The sequence below is a fragment of the Salvelinus namaycush genome, chromosome 21 (assembly GCF_016432855.1).
Source record: "Salvelinus namaycush isolate Seneca chromosome 21, SaNama_1.0, whole genome shotgun sequence".
In the NCBI taxonomy this organism is placed as follows: Eukaryota; Metazoa; Chordata; class Actinopteri; order Salmoniformes; family Salmonidae; genus Salvelinus; species Salvelinus namaycush.
The window spans coordinates 15,499,293-15,517,803 of record NC_052327.1 but is presented as its reverse complement, the minus strand read 5'-3'; the positions used below and the strand labels follow the sequence as shown (position 1 = coordinate 15,517,803).

The following is an 18,511-nucleotide window of genomic DNA, read 5'->3' as shown; positions in this document are numbered from 1 at the left end:
TCACTGAATCTCCGTTTGGGTATTGGTTAGACTACAATTGTAGTACATTGTAGTACATTGGTTAGACTACAAATGTAACTTTTATTTAACTAGGCAAGTCAGATAACCTGTTTGGGCTGCAGGGGCAGTATTGAGTAGCCAGATAAAAGGTGCCCATTTCAAACGGCCTCGTACTCAATTCTTGCTCGTACAATATGCATATTATTATTACTATTGGATAGAAAACACTCTCTAGTTTCTAAAACCGTTTGAATTTTATATCTGTGAGTCAAACAGAACTCATTTGGCACAAACTTCCTGACCAGGAAGTGGAAAGTCTGAAATCGAGGCTCTGTTCTACTTCCTGCCTATAAATGGGCATGATACGTATTAGTATACATGCACTTCATAGACCTTCCCCTGGATGCCAAGAGGCGGTGAGAGAAGAAATTGAGTGTTTATCTTGGTCTGAGTTGGAATACAAGCTCTTTGTATGACGTGTCCCCCATTTCCTGTTTTCTGGAGAGCGCGAGGAGGTACCTGGATTTGCCTTCTGTTTAGCTGCCGTTATAGGCGACTACTATCTCCGGCTTTGATTTTATTTGATACATGTGACCATATCATCGTAAAGTATGTTTTTTCAATATAGTTTAATCAGATTATTGAAATTTTTTCGGGAGTTTTGCCGTGTTCCGTTCTCTGACTTTGTTGACGATGGAGAGATTCGCGCCACTTGGCTAGTGTGCTTGCTAATTCAAGAGGGAAAGTGGCCGTTCTAAATCCAAACAACGATTGTTCCCGACAAAGGACCCCTTGTCCAACATTCTGATGAAAGATCAGCAAAAGTAAGAAACATTTTATGATGCTATTTCATATATCTGTCGTACATGTGAACTAGTCGTCGGCGCCCAACTTTTGGGTACTCTAGCTATACCGAAGCTGGATGTCGTAATGAAGTTATTTTTTAGAATTCTAACACTGCGATTTCATTAAGAACTAATGGATCTATCATTTCCTATACAACATGTATTTTTTAGTTATGTTTATGAATAGCTATTTGGTCAGAATATGTGTGTCAGAAAAAGTGTCAGAAAAATATCCGGACGTTGTGGGAAATAGTAGCTACGTTAGCACAATGTGTAACCACTGATTTCAGCTCAAAACATAAGTGTATGTATAACCTGATGTTATAGGACTGTCATCTAATGAAGAATATCAAGGTTAGTCAAAAATTATATATCTTTTACAGGTTTGTCACGATCGCTAACTTTTACTGCTGGGGAAGGGCTTGTGTTTCTGGCTATTGTGGTAAGCTAATATAACGCTATATTGTGTTTTCGCTGTAAAACACTTAATAAATCGGAAATATTGGCTGGAATCACAAGATGCCTGTCTTTCATTTGCTGTACACTATGTATTTTTCAGAAATGTTTTATGATGAGTAATTAGGTATTTGACGTTGATGTCTAATTATTCTGTCTGCTTTCGGTGCAATTTCTGATTGTAGCTGCAATGTAAACTATGATTTATACCTGAAATATGCACATTTTTCGAACAAAACATAGATTTATTGAATAACATGTTATAAGACTGTCATCTGATGAAGTTGTTTGTTGGTTAGTTTGGTTGGTTCTTGGTTAGTTAGGTTGGCTTTGTGCATGCTACCTGTGCTGTGAAAAATGTCTGTCCTTTTTTGTATTTGGTGGTGAGCTAACATAAATATACGTGCTGTTTTCGCTGTAAAACATTTAAAAAACCGGACATGTTGGCTGGATTCACAAGATGTGTACCTTTCATTTGCTGTATTGGACTTGTTAATGTGTGAAAGTTAAATATTTTTACAAAATATATTTTGAATTTCGCGCCCTGCACTTGAGCTGGCTGTTGTCATATTGTGGGCGGCCTCGGGCTTGCAGCCAGAAGAAGTTAAGAACAAATTCTTATTTACAAGGACAGCCTACTCCTTCCTCCCTGTCGGGGAATTGAACCCCAGTCTCCTCGCGTGCCCGCACGACACAGGGATTATTTAGCTAAATAGCCCAGTACTGTAGCATACTCCCGACCGTCACGTTGTACAGCTCCATATTTTCCGTTCCATCCTAACAGAAACCCAGAGGGTTTTTCGTTTTTCTTGGAATAGAAACACCATAATATTAATCAATTTAATTAAGCAACATTTCTTAAAATCAGTCCCATATACTATGTTTATACAAAAATGGTTTTAAATTATCTAGTACAGCCACTATTGAAGGCTATCAAATGCTTCTCAAAGATCCCCTCTGGTGGTCAAACTAGCACTAACTAGCATTTATGGTACCAGTGGTTCACACTTAGCGTCCCACATATCCCAGAGAAGTTAACGTCCCACTTGGCCAAAAGCCAGAGAAGATGCAGAGCGCCAAATTCTATTAAATTAAATTAAATTACTATTAAATTAAATTACTATAAAAATTAAACTTTCATGAAAGATACCAAATTAAAGCTACACTGGTTGTGAATCCAGCCAACATGTCAGAATTCAAATGGACTTTTCGGCGAAAGCAAACGATGCTAGTATCTGAGTTAGCACCATAGTAAACAAAGAGAGATAAGCATATTTCAACCCTGCAGGCGCGAAATAAAAATATAATTCATGCCTTACCTTTGACGAGCTTCTGATGTTGGCACTCCAATATGTCCCATAAACATCACAAATGGTCCTTTTGTTCGATTAATTCCGTCGATATATATCCAAAATGTCAATTTATTTGGCGCCTTTGATCCAGAAAAACACCGGTTCCAACTTGTGAAACGTGACTACAAAATATCTCAAAAGTTACCTGTATACTTTGCCAAAACATTTCAAACTACTTTTGTAATACAACTTTAGGTATTTTTCTACGTAAATCATCAATAAAATTGAAGACGGGACGATCTGTGTTCAATACAGGATTAAAACAAACTGTAGCTAGCTTTCTGGTCATGCGCCTCTAACAAACAGGACACTTCGAGTGACCCTCGTTCAAGATGGCCGTACTTCTTTATTACGCAAAGGAAAAACCCTCAACCAATTTCTAAAGACTGTTGACATCCACTGGAAGCAGTAGGAACTGCAAGAAGGTCAATTAGAAATATGTATTCCCAATGAAAATCCATTGAAAAGAGAGTGACCTCAACAACAACAAAAATCTGAATGGTTTATCCTCGGGGTTTCGCCTGCTAAATAAGTTCTGTTATACTCACAGACATGATTCAAACAGTTTTAGAGACTTCAGAGTGTTTCCTATCCAAATCTGCTAATACTATGCATATCTTATCTGCTGGGGATGAGTAGCTGGCAGTTGAATTTGGGTATGCTTTTCATCCATGTCCTAAACTGGGACATAATTAACACCCCGGCCATCCTACAATCTAAGCTTGATGCCCTCAATCTCACACAAATTATCAATGAACCCACCAGGTACAACCCCAAATCCGTAAACAAGGGCACCCTCATAGATATCATTCTAACCACCTTGTACTCCAAATACACCTCTGCTGTTTTCAACCAAGATCTCAGCGATCACTGCCTCATTGCCTGCATCTGTAATGTGTCTGCGGTCAAACGAGCACCGCTCATCGCGATCACTTGTTTGGGATAGGGGGCAGCATTTTCAATTTTGGATGAATAGCATGCCCAGAGTGAACCGCCTCCTATTCAGTCCCAGATGCTAATATATGCATAGTATTATTAGTATTGGATAGACAACACTATGAAGTTTCTAAAACTGTTTGAATGATGTCTGTGAGTATAACAGAACTCATATGGCAGGGAAAAACCTGAGACAAAATCCAAACAGGAAGTGGGAAATCTGAGGTTTGTAGTTTTTGAACTCACCCCTATCAAATACACAGTGGGATATGGGTTATCACTTCCTATGGCTTCCACTAGATGTCAACAGTCTTTAGAACGTGGTTTCAGCCTGCTCATGTGAAGGGGGGCCGGATGGAAACTGTTTTACTAAGGGGTCTGCCTACAGCCTCGTTCTCAGTCATGCGCTTTCACTTGAGAGGTTGCTCTCGTTCCAGTGCAATTCTACAGACAATGGAATTCTCCGGTTGGAAGAGTATTGAACTTTTATGATAAAAACATCCAAAAGATTGATTCTATACTTAGTTTGACAAGTTTCTTCGACCTGTAATATAACTTTTTGAACGTTTCGTCCGAATGGACCACTTACCAAACGCCCTAACAAAAGAAGCTATTGGACATAAATGGACATTATCGAACAAAACAAGCATTTATTGTGGAACTGAAATTCCTGGGAGTGCATTCTGATGAAGATCATCAAAGGTAAGTGAATATTTATATATGAATAATGTTGACTACCCATCATGGCGTACATTTCTCTGGCTGGTTTGGGCTCTGAGCGCCGTTCTCAGATTATGCTTTTTCCGTAAGGTTTTTTGAAATCTGACACAGCGGATGCATTAAGGAGAAGTGTATCTAAAGTTTCATGTATAATAGCTGTATTTTCATCAACATTTATTTTGAGTATTTCTGTGAATTCATGTGGCTCTCTGCAATATCACTGCATGTTTTGGAACTACTGAATCTAACACGCCAATGTAAAATAAGATTTTTTGATATAAATATGAACTTTACCGAACAAAACATACATGTATTGTGTAACATGAAGTCCTATGAGTGTCATCTGATGAAGATCAAAGGTTAGTGATTCATTTTATCTATATTTGTGCTTTTTGTGACGCCTCTCTTTGGCGGGAAAAATGGCTGGGTTTATCTGTGACTTGGTGGTGACCTAACATAATCGTTTGTGGAGCTTTTGCTGTAAAGCATTTTTGAAATCAGACACTGTGGCTGGATTAACGAGAATGTTTTATTTAAAATGGTGCCTAATACTTGTATGTTTGAGAAATTTGATTTATGAGAATTCTGTTGTTTTGTATTTTGCGCCCTGCAATTTTATTGGCTATTGACAGGTTAAAACACTTCAGCGAGCAGGCCTTTCTAATCGACCTGGCCCGGGTATCCTGGAAGGATATTGATCTCATCCCATCAGTAGAGGATGCCTGGTTATTCTTTAAAAGTGCCTGCCTCACCATCTTAAATAAGCATGCCCCATTCAAAAAATCTAGTACCAGGAACAGATATAGCCCTTGGTTCTCTCCAGACCTGACTGCCCTTGACCAGCACAAAAACATCCTGTGGCGTTCTGCATTAGCATCTAATAGCCCCCGTGATATGCAACTTTTCAGGGAAGTTAGGAACCAGCTAAGCTAAGGCTAGCTTTTTCAAGCAGAAATGTGCATCCTGTAGCACAAACTCAAAAAAGTTCTGGGACACTGTAAAGTCCATGGAGAATAAGAGCACCTCCTCCCAGCTGCCCACTGCACTGAGGCTAGGAAACACTGTCTCCACCGATAAATCCACTATAATTGAGAATTTCAATAAGCATTTTTCTACGGCTGGCCATGCTTTCCACCTGGCTACCCCTACCCCGATCAACAGCCCTCCACCCCCCACAGCAACTCGCCCAAGCCTCCGCCATTTCTCCTTCACTCAAATCTAGATAGCTGATGTTCTGAAAGAGCTGCAAAATCTGGACCCCTACAAATCAGCCGGGCTAGACAATCTGGACCCTCTCTTTCTAAAATGATCTGCCGAAATTGTTGCAACCCCTATTACTAGCCTGTTCAACCTCTCTTTCGTATCGTCTGAGATTCCCAAAGATTGGAAAGCTGCCGCGGTCATCCCCCTCTTCAAAGGGGGAGACACTCTAGACCCAAACTGCTACAGACCTATATCTATCCTACCCTGCCTTTCTAAGGTCTTAGAAAGCCAAGTTAACAAAGAGATTGCCGACCATTTCGAATCCCACCGTACCTTCTCTGCTATGCAATCTGGTTTCAGAGATGGTCATGGGTGCACCTCAGCCACGCTCAAGGTCCTAAACGATATCATAACCGCCATCGATAAGAGACATTACTGTGCAGCCGCATTCATCGACCTGGCCAAGGCTTTCGACTCTGTCAATCACCACATCCTCATCGGCAGACTCAATAGCCTTGGTTTCTCAAATGACTGCCTCGTCTGGTTCACCAACTACTTCTCTGATAGAGTTCAGTGTGTCAAATCAGAGGGCCTGTTGTCCGGACCTCTGGCAGTCTCTATGGGGTGCCACAGGGTTCAATTCTCGGGCTGACTCTCTTCTCTGTGTACATCAATTTCGCTCTTGCTGCTGATGATTCTCTGATCCACCTCTACGCAGACGACACCATTCTGTATACCTCTGGCCCTTCTTTGGACACTGTGTTAACTAACCTCCAGACGAGCTTCAATGCCATTCAACTCTCCTTCTGTGGCCTCCAACTGCTCTTAAATGCAAGTAAAACTAAATGCATGCTCTTCAACCGATCGCTGCCCGCACCTGCCCGCCCGTCCAGCATCACTACTCTGGATGCTTCTGACTTAGAATATGTGGACAACTACAAATACCTAGGTGTCTGGTTAGACTGTAAACTCTCCTTCCAGACTCACATTAAGCATCTCCAATCCAAAATTAAATCTAGAATCGGCTTCCTATTTCGCAACAAAGCATCCTTCACTCATGCTGCCAAACATACCCTCGTAAAACTGACCATCCTACCGAACCTCGACGATGTCATTTACAAAATAGCCTCCAACACTCTACTCAACAAATTGGATGCAGTCTATCACAGTGCCATCCGTTTTTTCTCCAAAGCCCCATATACTACCCACCACTGCGACCTATACGCTCTCGTTGGCTGGCCCTTGCTTCATACTCGTCGCCAAACCCTCTGGCTCCAGGTCATCTACAAGTCTCTGCTAGGTAAAGCCCCGCCTTATCTCAGCTCACTGGTCACCATAGCAGCACCCACCTGTAGCACCCGCTCTAACAGGTATATCACACTGGTCACCCCCAAAGCCAATTCTTCCTTTGGCCGCCTTCCCTTCCAGTTCTCTGCTGCCAATGACTGGAACGAACTGCAAAAATCACTGAAGCTGGAGACTCATATCTCCCTCACTAGCTTTAAGCACCAGCTGTCAGAGCAGCTCACAGATCACTCCACCTGTATATAACCCATCTGTAAATAGCCCATCCAACTACCTCATCCCCGTACTGTATTTATTTATCTTTCTCCTTTGCACCCCAGTATCTCTACTTGCACATTCATCTTCTGCACATCTACCATTCCAGTGTTTATTTGCTATATTGTAATTACTTCGCCACCATGGCCTTTGTATTGCCTTACCTCCCTTATCCTACCTCATTTGCACATACTGTATATAGACTTTTTCTACTGTATTATTGACTGTATGTTTGTTTATTCCATGTGTAACTCTGTGTTGTTGTATGTGTCTAACTGCTTTGCTTTATCTTGGCCAGGTCGCAAATGAGAACTTGCTCTCAACTAGCCTACCTGGTTAAATAAAGGTGAAATAAAATAAAAAATAAAATAAAATAAAAATAAAATCTAGGTTTTTAGCTGTAGACTTTCTATCACTGTGATGAAAAACAATGCACAATAAAGTAATTGAGTACATTGAGACATCAAGTGGTTTGTGATGATGTGGCTCAATTGGTAGATCATGAGGGTGTAGGTTTGATTCCCACGAGGGACCAGTATGAAAATGTATGCACTCACTACTGTAAGTTGCTCTGTATAAGAGGGTCTACTGAAATGGAAAAGGAATGAATAGACCATATCAGAATTCATATAGAAATAAGTTGTATTTCAAGAAACTGGAAAACAATCGCAGCACCACCACCCCCAAACTACTTCTCATGTCAATTAGTCAGTTTCTAACACTGCTGTCCCAAAATCTAATTACACCAAATTACACAAATATAGTGCACAGTAATACTGAATGTGTGTAAACTATGGATGATCAAATCCATATGGTTTTGTACACTTTGGATGGGAATTAATGGATTTTGTAACTCTATAGGGAGCCATTTCGAACTTCAAACATGGTTTTATCCTGCACAGACTGGTTGTGACTTGGAACTTGATTGAGGAAACCCAGTTTGGAATGACAGGTCGATGGGATCTCCCCGAGGTCGACATCCATTTAAACTGCAACTACATCACCACTAACCCCAATTGGTAAAGGTTGGGATTGGGTGAAAGAGAAAGCTGATCACGGAGCAGCACTTAGGGGAAAACAATTCAGAGTTCCTCTCGTCTTGAGGATGAAGCTGTGCATATCCACTCCATTACTAAGACTGTAATTGGGCCAGCCCCTCAGCACATGGATCGATAGTGACGAAAGCACAATCTGTTTATGGGAGTCAATCACAGGTGACTGGTTGCTCCTTAATTGGGAAGGACGGGCTCATAGTAATGGCTGGAACGGAATAAATGGAATGGTATCAAACATCAAACACATCTCTTCCACTCCATTCCAGCCATTCTTATGAGCCATCCTCCTCCCCTCAGCAGCCTCCTGTGGAGTCAATGGAGTATAAAATCAGAGCTTTCGTGTCCAGGATGTAACGTATCCTTCACCAGACATTGATATGTTGTTTTTTCTGAGACTTGCATTGTCACCGGGAGGTGTCCAATGGAGGGGGGTGGGTGTGGGGAGGTCTGAACTAAGAACTGGGTGAAATAATTTAATTGTGTTCAAAACAATGGGTTGTGGTTCACATAATGTACTGCACCGAGCAGATAGTTTACATTATCCACTTTGTTAGGGCAGCACCTATCAGCCCGTCAGGCCGTTCCTCTCCCTTGTTCTGACCTCTGATGCTACCTGCTATTCCATCAGTATTTAATTCACAGTCAAGACATTGCTCATGCCACTGCTTTAGGCTGGAGATTTAACCTGTCGGGGTCATTCTCCACTTTCACCTTTTCTCCTCAAGCAGATCACTAAATATTTATACTCTCCTCCATGTTGGGTAAGTAATATCTGTGCTGACCATGAAAAGGATATTGGCTGTATTAGATTAATGCAACATTTCAGTGCCGGTCTATCACATTTCCCACATTGTATTTTTAGATCCAGAGCAGTTGCTTTCTGTATTACAAAGAAGGGAGACAAAAGATTAAGCTGTTTTGAGAGCAATATGCTGCAATATCACGATCAAGGTCAATTAAATCACAGAAACATTGGGCATAGTATATATGTTTCCTTTTGGACAGTTCACTTGATTAGCCCAGACAAAAGAATGGGACTAATACATAGCTATTGAGAACAATACACCTTGTCAGGCTGACACTACATATTCAACAACTATGGGCTAAAGTACATCTCATTCACTTCCATCTGGGAACCAAAACTCCATATCGTAGTCAGTCGTTTCGCATCACTGGTTTGACCTTTTCGTGTGTCTACCACTGGTCAGCTGCTGACATTCAGACATGATTGGCATGCAAGAACCGTTATAAGCTACCAATGATAGTTTCCAGCACTCTGGAGTTAGAAGTGAAACATATTTTAATAACACTGACTATATTCTAATGGGGTATCGGGTAATTGAGCTTTATCTGCTTCAATAGCGAACATGCCAAGCACACAGGCCAAACGTCTCAATGCCAGAGCAATATTGACAGATCATAACCTTGCTAATACCCATTGGCAACATGACAGGATGATGATGGTTGTGTCTAAAAAAATCTCTCAATTTTTAACAAAAGCCCAACCACTAGCTTGGGAGAGGAAAATAGTTATCTAAATAAAGGCCGTTGCATAATGTTTTTATGATGACACCCCACCAAGCCAAAGCCTATGGAAGCCCCATCTGCATTCTAATGTCCAAGACAGCGGAACAAAGCCTGCTACGCTAACCAACTGAACCTTGAAGGGATGACTCGTCATAAATCTTTGACCTTTTCACAGCCTTCAGAGTAGGCTAGATCTTAGCCTGAGTCAAACCTAAGCTTAAATAATATTGAGAACAAGGACTATGGAAAAATAAAAACAATCCCATTTTCAAATAGCGGAAACAGAATCCTCACCTTGAAGAGCCGCAGGATGTTGGCCACCATGATGGACACCGAGCTAGCCGCTGCCCCTATGACCCCCACCACCTTATCCGGCTTGGCAAAGATGGGTGCGTCCCCGTTGGCGCAGCGGACGTCCGAGCCATCCCTCTCGATGAGTGCCTGGACGAAGGTCAGTGACTGCTCCAGGGCATAGGTGTCTCTGGAACACGTGTCCAGGATGCGCGCCCCCAGGGTCACGTTCGGTAGCAGCTCTGGGTCCTTGTTGATCAGGTCAATGGCAAACAGCATGGCCTCCAGCCTATGAATGCCCTTCTCCTTCTTCAGCTCCCCGCAGGGCACTCCTCTCTCACCACGGGAGTGCACAGGGAATAGGCCACCTAGCATGATGTCACCGTCCAGCCGGATAGAGTGGGCATACTCCTGCAGAGGCAGCTGCGGGTCCGAGACCTTCTGAGTGGCAGAGACCAACAGCCAGTAGCATTTGGTAGTCAGTAGGAAGAGGAAGCAGTAATGGGAGAGGGAGGGGTGTTTGGACTCCCTGGCCATGGTGGTAGCAGTGCGGGTGAGTGGGATAGTGGGTCAGGGGAGGGATGGTGTAGCACTGGAAGATCGGCGCAGCAAGCAGCTGGTGGGTGGTGGTGGGTGCACAGGGTGGGGCGTAACATGGGTGCCCCTCTCTAAATCAGGGTAGGGTTAAGGATGATTACCTCTTGGTTTCAAAGAGCTGCTGATGCATGTTCCTGGCATCACTGGGAAGGGGGTGTAGTTTGAGTGATATAAGGGAGCTGGAGAGAAGAGAGGCTGAGTTTCTCACACTGGCTGGACAGTGGTGATCTCTCTCTGCAATCCTTGGCATCACATGCTCAAAAGACCCTGTTTGTGATGTGAGACAAAGGGAAATACAATTAATCTGTTACACAATGTAGGGTTGAGCTCTATTAGACACAGACACGTAAGTCATTAAACATATACAGAGAGGTCCGGAATTACTGGATCCCTTGATAAAGAAGGCTGTATGAAATAAATGTAAATGTATGCAAAAAAAATGCAACAATTGTATTATCTTATACAATTGCCCAGATAAAGATTTTTCAATACTCCAGCACCCTCCCCTTGCAAGATATCGCTACTGAGCCTCTTTCTAAAATGTTTTATGAGATTGGAGAACACATTGTGAGGGATCTTAGACCATTCCTCCATACAAAATATTTCTCGATCCTTGATATCCTTAAACTGAGTTTATGGACTGCACTCTTTATTTCAAACCACATGTTTTTAAATAAGGTTCCAGTCCGGAGACTGAGATGGCCACTGCAAAATGTTGATTTTTCTTTGAGGATTTAAACGTGTGCTTGGGGATATTATCTTGCTTGAAGATCCACTTGCAGCTAAGACTCCTGGCAGAGGCAACCAGGTTTTTGGCTAGAATATTCTGGTACTCGGTAAAGTTCATGATGCCATTGACCTTAACAAGGGCCCCAGGACCAGTGGAAGAAAAATACCCCATAATATCAAAGATCCACAACCATATTTTACAGTATTGTTTAGGTATTTTCTGCATGAGCATTGTTCTTTCTAAGACCAAACCCACCATTGGTGTACGTGGCCAAAAACTCTATTTTCGTGTCATATGACCATAACACTGGTTCCAATCCAAGTGCCAATGCCGTTTAGCAAACTCCAGGCGGTGCTATGGTCAGATGACATGAAAATAGAGCTCTTTGGCCATGCACACCAATGGTGGATTACTTGTTAAACAAAATCTCTCTCTCTGAGCAATTGTATTAGTATAAAATAATTGTAATAATTGGAGCATAGCTCAGTATTTGTACTATTTATTTTATAGTGTTTTTTTGCTCATCTGTATCAAGGGATCCAATAATTTCGGACCCCTCTCTATAAGAAAGGCATACGACCACACACAAAGTCACATATGCTGTTTCTCCTCGCTCTTTCTCAAACACATACACTATATATACACAAAAGTATGTGGACACCCCTTCAAATTAGTGGATTTGGCTATTTCAGCCACACCTATTGCTGACAGGTCTATAAAATTGAGCACACAGCCATGCAATCTCCATAGGAAAAGATTGGCAGTAGAATGGCCTTCCTGAAGAGCTCAGTGACGTTCCCAACAAGTCCGTTCATCAAATTTCTGCTCTGCTAGCGCTGCCCCGGTCAACTGTAAGTACTGTTATTGTGAAGTGGAAAAGTCTAGGAGCAATAACAGCCCAACCACGAAGTGGTAGGCCACATAAGCTCACAGAGCGGGACTGCTGAGTGCTAAAGCATGTACCGGGTAAAAATAGTCTGCCCTCAGTTGCAACACTCACTACAGAGTTCCAAACTGTATCTGGAAGCAATGTCAGCACAATAACTGTTTTCAGGAGCTTCATGAAATGGGTTCCCATGGCCGAGCAGCCGCACACAAGCCTAAGATCACCATGTGCAATGCCAAGTGTCGGCGGGAGTGGTGTAAAGCAGTGGAAATGCGTTCTCTGAAGTGATGAATCACACTTCACCATCTGGCATTCCGACGGACAAATCTGGGTTTGGTGGATGCCAGGAGAACGCTACCTGCCCCAATGCATAGCACCAACTGTAAAGTTTGGTGGAGGAGGAATAATGGTCTGGGGCTGTTTTTCATGGTTTGGGCTAGGCCCCTTAGTTCCAGTAAAGGGAAATCTTAACGCTACAACATTCAATGACATTCTAAATAATTATGTGCTTCCAACTTAATGGGAACAGTTTGGGGAAGGCCCTTTCCTGTTTCAGCATGACAATGCCCCCGTGCACAAAGCGAGGACCATACAGAAATGGTTTGTCGAGATCAGTGTAGAATAACTTGACTGGCCTGGCACAGACCCTGACCTCAACCCCATCTAACACCTTTGGGATGAATTGGAACGCCGACTGCGATCCAGGCCTAATCGCCCAACATCAGTGCCCGACCACACTATTGCTCGTGGCTGAATGGAAGCAAGTTCCCGCAGCAATGTTCCAAAATCTAGTGGAACACCTTCCCAGAAGAGTGGAGGCTGTTATAGCAGCAAAGGAGGGACCAACTCCATATTAATGCCCATGATTTTGGAATGAGATGTTAGACGAGCAGGTGTCCACAAACTTTTGGTCATGTGGTGTATGTGCACACGACACACTAAAGGCATCAAATTCAAATCTGGACGTCGAAGTCAGTTCTAATGCTTTTTTCATTCTTACCCTCTAATCAGGGACTGTTTTAAACCTGGGACACCAAGTGGATACAATGAATTATTAGGTAGAATAGAAAACCAGCAGTATGCCAGACCTCCAGGGAAGGATTTTAATACCTCTGCACGTAAGCATGCACCCATGCACAGGTTGTCACGAATACTACCGAAGGTGGCTCCCCTTCCCGTTCGGGTGGCGCTCGGCGGTCGTCGTCGCCGGTCTACTAGCTGCCACCGATCCCTTTTTCCTTTTCGTTTATGTCTGTCTAATTGTTTTCACCTGTTCCTTGGGTTTTGGGAGGGGTACTATGTAGTTTCGTTTCGCCCGCTAGTGTTTGTGCGGGCTTATTTTGTTGTCATTGTACGTAGGAGGTGTATTATTGATTTTGGGTTTTCGCTGTCCGGTTTATTAACAGTGGTCTTTGGGTTGTGTTTGCGCCTGTGTTTTGGCGTCACCCATTTTTGTACCTGTTCCTGTTGACTGTGGACATTAAAGCGTTTGTTCCCGTGAAACTTCTGCTCTCTGCGCCTGACTCCACACCCATCATTCTCCTGACGTTACACAGGCACACACGCACAGGCACACACACAGGGGCAGACACAACAAACATCCACATGACACAGCAAGGAATCTCCCCTTGAAAACTGTGAACTCTTCAAACATACGCACATCTGCAAAAAACTCTGTCTACAAAGCTGAGACTGTGCTTGATAAAAACATCAAAGAATTGTATTATCATGTAGTAAGCTATTGCATTTGCAATGACTCTTATCCTTACCCTGATGTGAATTTAAATTGCTGTGAAGTTTTTTTACACAATCCATAGATATACAGTAAGCTACATAAGAATCGACACAGCAACATACCCTACAGCCTTACAGATATGTCGCACACTAGCATCGATTACAATGATAGAAACAGTGTGTGTGTGTGTGCGCACGCTGGCTGCTAGCCTGTAAAATGAAAACATGCCCGTCCTTTCTTCCGGAACAGAGACGTTGGCTTACTGTCTTTTCTTTCATTGTTGCCTACATAAAAACTCTTATCCACACTTATTTACGACTCAGAATACTTTTTGGTACAAATGACAATTCTCTTTAGAGTGCCCCTCCTGATTACAGAATCATAAAAATGTTGCGCCTGATCAATCGAGGCTCCATGTGCACATTACACTTGTGTGACATAGCTGTCGGAAACCTCCGGCCCTTACTCTGATCGTTCTTACCTTTTAACCAGATACTGATAGCTACCTGGGAAAACAGTGTGTGTCCTCTCCAGCCAGGCACTCTCATCCCAAAGAGTAACATGGCAGTGAGTGAAAAATGTGCAAGATGTGCATTGTGCACTCCTACATTGGTCTAAATACTTTGTACCAAATGTACAAAATACCAAACAATAATGTTTGTTACAGTTACAAAACAATTGATCTACAACTCTTTAAAAGAACCCATCACTGCACAAATGAAGCATGCCGATAACAACCATATGTAGCATAGCATGAGTAGGCCTAAGAATGCATGCACCTGTGCTGCACGTTCCCTTCTGTGGTGAACGGCGCAAAATGATTAACCACCTCCTAAACTCCTGATGTGCATGCGAACATTTCCATCATAAACGGTTGAGTTGTTCTAGCCTCACAAAAGGTATTGTTCTATGCTAGTAGCCGACTAATTTATGATGGATATTCTGACTGAGTATTGAGAAAATGTGATACATTTCTTGACCTAGAACTTTTGAATATAATGGAAAAGTACATTTTCGCCTAAATAATACCCAAAAGTTAAAAAAAATCATGAGCAACAATAACTAGTAATGCTGCATAGTTCTACTGTAAAAAAAAAGTTTGATGAATTGCTGACATGTACTCAATTTTGAGGACACGAGCTCAAGTACATAGTACAAATATTATTAAAATATTACATATGATTGTTTTCCTATTCAACAAAAGTGGGGTAAATGACAAATGCTTTCTGGGGTAAAGGACAAATGCTTTCTAAATATAGTAACAATCAAATTATAAACAACTTACTATAATATTTCACCTTTATTATAACTGTAAAATATGATCATATTTAGTGACAGTACAAATTTGACCCCATTTCATATAACTGATGACAGAGCATTTTCTGCCAAGCCTCCTCTGAGTGACACAAAGATAACACTTGAATGTCTGCAGACTCATTACAAGTTCAGCTTTACACATAGTGATTTTGTCCCTGTTTGACCGAGAGGCAGTGGTCATGTTTCAATGCTACAAAAAAATGTTTAAATCATGTTGAGAGCTTAAAATCTGGCTGAAAATATCACAACTGGTGGATTGGTTAGACTGTCCCCTTTAATGTGCTATCTCCAAGGCTGGGTTCCGTCCTTCAGAGGGAGATGAAATCTATTCTTTGTCTGGAAAGGGAGTGACGTGTCACATTTTCTGGCCTATGCAAATGTGGGGGGAAAACCCTTCAAGTCAGCTCCACTGACAGATTGGTAGCAGAAAGCAGACAGATGGGGCTTGCTGGCAGTATAAGGCACTGCAATGTTTACAGAGCGCTTTGTACACCAAAAGGTCAGTCGGAACCGGTCCAGAACCACTCAAAGTCCTAAATAGGGGACTTAACATCTAAGAGGTTGGCACGGCAGGCTATATACCAGTGGTACTCATTGCTCGGCCAGCGGGACGCATTTGTGGCTCACAGTGATTGTTTTTTTTCCATTCATAATACATAACAATGATACAATTGATACAATTTCAATTCAATGTGTTTAATGCAGGCCTGAATCACTTCATTTAATGTATCTATTGTTCCCTGGACGGCAGATAGATGGCAGTATAGCGCTGCTGTTGAACAGAAATGCCGAAATAGAACGTTTGCCGAAATAGAACGCAACTGCTCAGCTACAGCGACCAATACATATTAGTTTGCTACTAGCTAATTTTGCAGTCTGGTAGACATGGATCGATGTATTGTAAAAAAGAAATATAAATCTACTGACAATGAAAATGAGGGGGAAGAGCTGGAAAACAACTTGACAGCTATGAACGAACAACCACCGGAGAACCAGGAAAATCAGGAAGATGGCGGCTGGGAAATGCAGCTAGCTAACGTAGCTCCGGTGGTTAAGAGAATGATACGTTCGATTCAAGAAGAGCACAGAAAGTTCCAAGAGAAATGTACAGACAAGTAATTTTTAGAATGCATAATGGGACTAGTTCACTTTGTCTTATTTGCCAGAAGGTAGTCAATTGTTTTAAACAAGTAAATTTAGAGCAACGTTTCCAGTCACACCATGCCCACTTTGACAAAACATATCCAACTCAAAGGACAACAACAAATGATGGACAGATCTAACACTGTTGCAGAGAAAATGACAGAAGCAACCTATAAGATTGCTTGGATACTCGCAAGAAACAAGGCCTTCACAGACGCGGAGATTGTCAAATAATGTTTTTTGGCCTCAGCGGAAATATTGTATGCTGATTTCACAAACAAGGAAACTATTTTAAAACAAATGAATTAAAGGACTGCAACTCTCAGACTCGACCATAACAAGACGCATAGAAGACATCGTCGAGGACATCGCTAAGCAACTGATTACTGACATATTGTGGCGCCGTGTTTTAGTATTGCGCTTGACGAAAGCACTGATGTAAGTGACATTGCCCAATTATGTGTTCCCTCAAAACGAGTCGTTCAGAGAGGAAATTTTATGTTTACTACCCCTTCAGGAACAAACACGAGGAGAGGATATTCTGAAAGCCCTTGTTACATTTTTTGCTGATAATAATATTGACTGGTCAAATCTGGCATCTGTGTGCACTGACGGCGCCACAAACATGCGAGGGAAGGAGAGGGGACTCAACAATGAACAGTGTGAAACAAAAACGAGAAACAGACATACCAATGCACACCTGGATTGCCTCACAAGGATAGCAACAACAGATTATACATTTTGAATTAATTCAATCAAGGAGCAGAAGGGACATTTTTGCTCATCCAACTACCGAGGTAACCCTTAATATGGGTCTTATACATGTGATGTAGCCTATTTGATGTGTGTATGTATATATTTGCGATGTGCTGTACAGCAAATCAATTGCATGTGCTCTTTTGCTATGAATTTGCTCTCAATTGATAATTGATCATATTGGAAGAAAAAGTACAATAAATGAAAGATCTGTGCGGCCCTCTGAATGATTGTCTCAAACCAAAGTGCCCCCCTTACAAATAAAATGGTGAGTAACACTCCTATATACCAACAGGCTTATTTGTAGACTACCGTAATGGCATGCAGCATCAACTCATAACCCAGCGAGTCCATAACGTTTTCTTCAACCCAACAATTGGGACCCACTCATCAACTACAATATCTAAGCGCAGAGCATATATTATCTTTAAATGACTACATACAAAGCAACAACTTTGCAACAGCCAGTCAAAATGTTAAAAGGCTTTGACTTGAAGATTTGACCCACAGGTGATGATTAAGCAGACTCCTCCCACTTTGATTCAACACACTGGTTGAATCAACAGCAACATTTTGTCTCAGTCTCATGGCAAAAGGTGTAGAATAGCATGAGATTAGCTATACAAGTCTAATTCTTCTATTTTCCCCATGGAATTGTTTTTAGAATTGTAGGAAGTTATTTGAGTCATTGCTCAGACCTTGTGGGCTGTGAAACTGCAGTGTGCCCCTGCTCAATCACCCATCACTGAAAAAAAGCTATATCAATCAAATGTAGACATAATAGTTTTTGCACTTAATAGGCCTAAAGTTTCCTAAATTAATGGATTTGATAAAGTTATCGTTCAAGACTTGATTAATCCCCCCTATTTTCAAAATAAAACAAATATACACTTGTGATGAAGGTGCAATATGATCAATGAGCATGATGATTGAAAGGCGAGAAAGTATATTCAGTGGTTTGCATTTTACATTTCTTAAGTTTTACTCTCTCCCTTTCGATCGATTTGGACTCTGTTGATGATGACAGAAATGCGCTGGAAACATGCATAACGACACAAAATTAACATGCATATTTTTGTATCAGTGTTTCCTTTAATGAGGCCACTTTTTTGACCATGTTTTTGAGTATCTACCAGAAAGACATATCACAAGCATACCCTGTGTTAACAGGTCAAAATGTGACTTTGGGTGAATGACTGGAAGCGTGAGTGTGTCGAAAACTGATATTCTCAATTTCAAGTCTGTAGGCTATCGCTGAAGTAAAAGATAAAAACAAAAAATCGAAACACACTAAATAAAGAACATGATTCATATCGCAGAATAAATAGTTAGAAATTTAACAATTAAGTAGGACTTACCTGCGGGTTACTGAGATCAGGTCCTTCGCGCTATCACTGCCAAA

The 18,511-nt window shown here is 41.7% G+C and overlaps 1 protein-coding gene across 1 annotated transcript in view; it reads right to left on the bottom strand.

Annotated features, from left to right (window-relative positions):
• The window catches only part of LOC120066625 (metabotropic glutamate receptor 8-like), a 230,704-nt gene extending 220,351 nt beyond the window's left edge, over positions 1–10,353 (bottom strand). Inside the window, exon 1 of the mRNA XM_039018051.1 lies at positions 9,949–10,353. Coding sequence (XP_038873979.1) covers positions 9,949–10,320 — 372 coding nt within the window. The 5' untranslated portion in view covers positions 10,321–10,353. The remainder of the gene's footprint in view (positions 1–9,948) is intronic.
• Between the last annotated feature and the right edge of the window lie 8,158 nt (positions 10,354–18,511).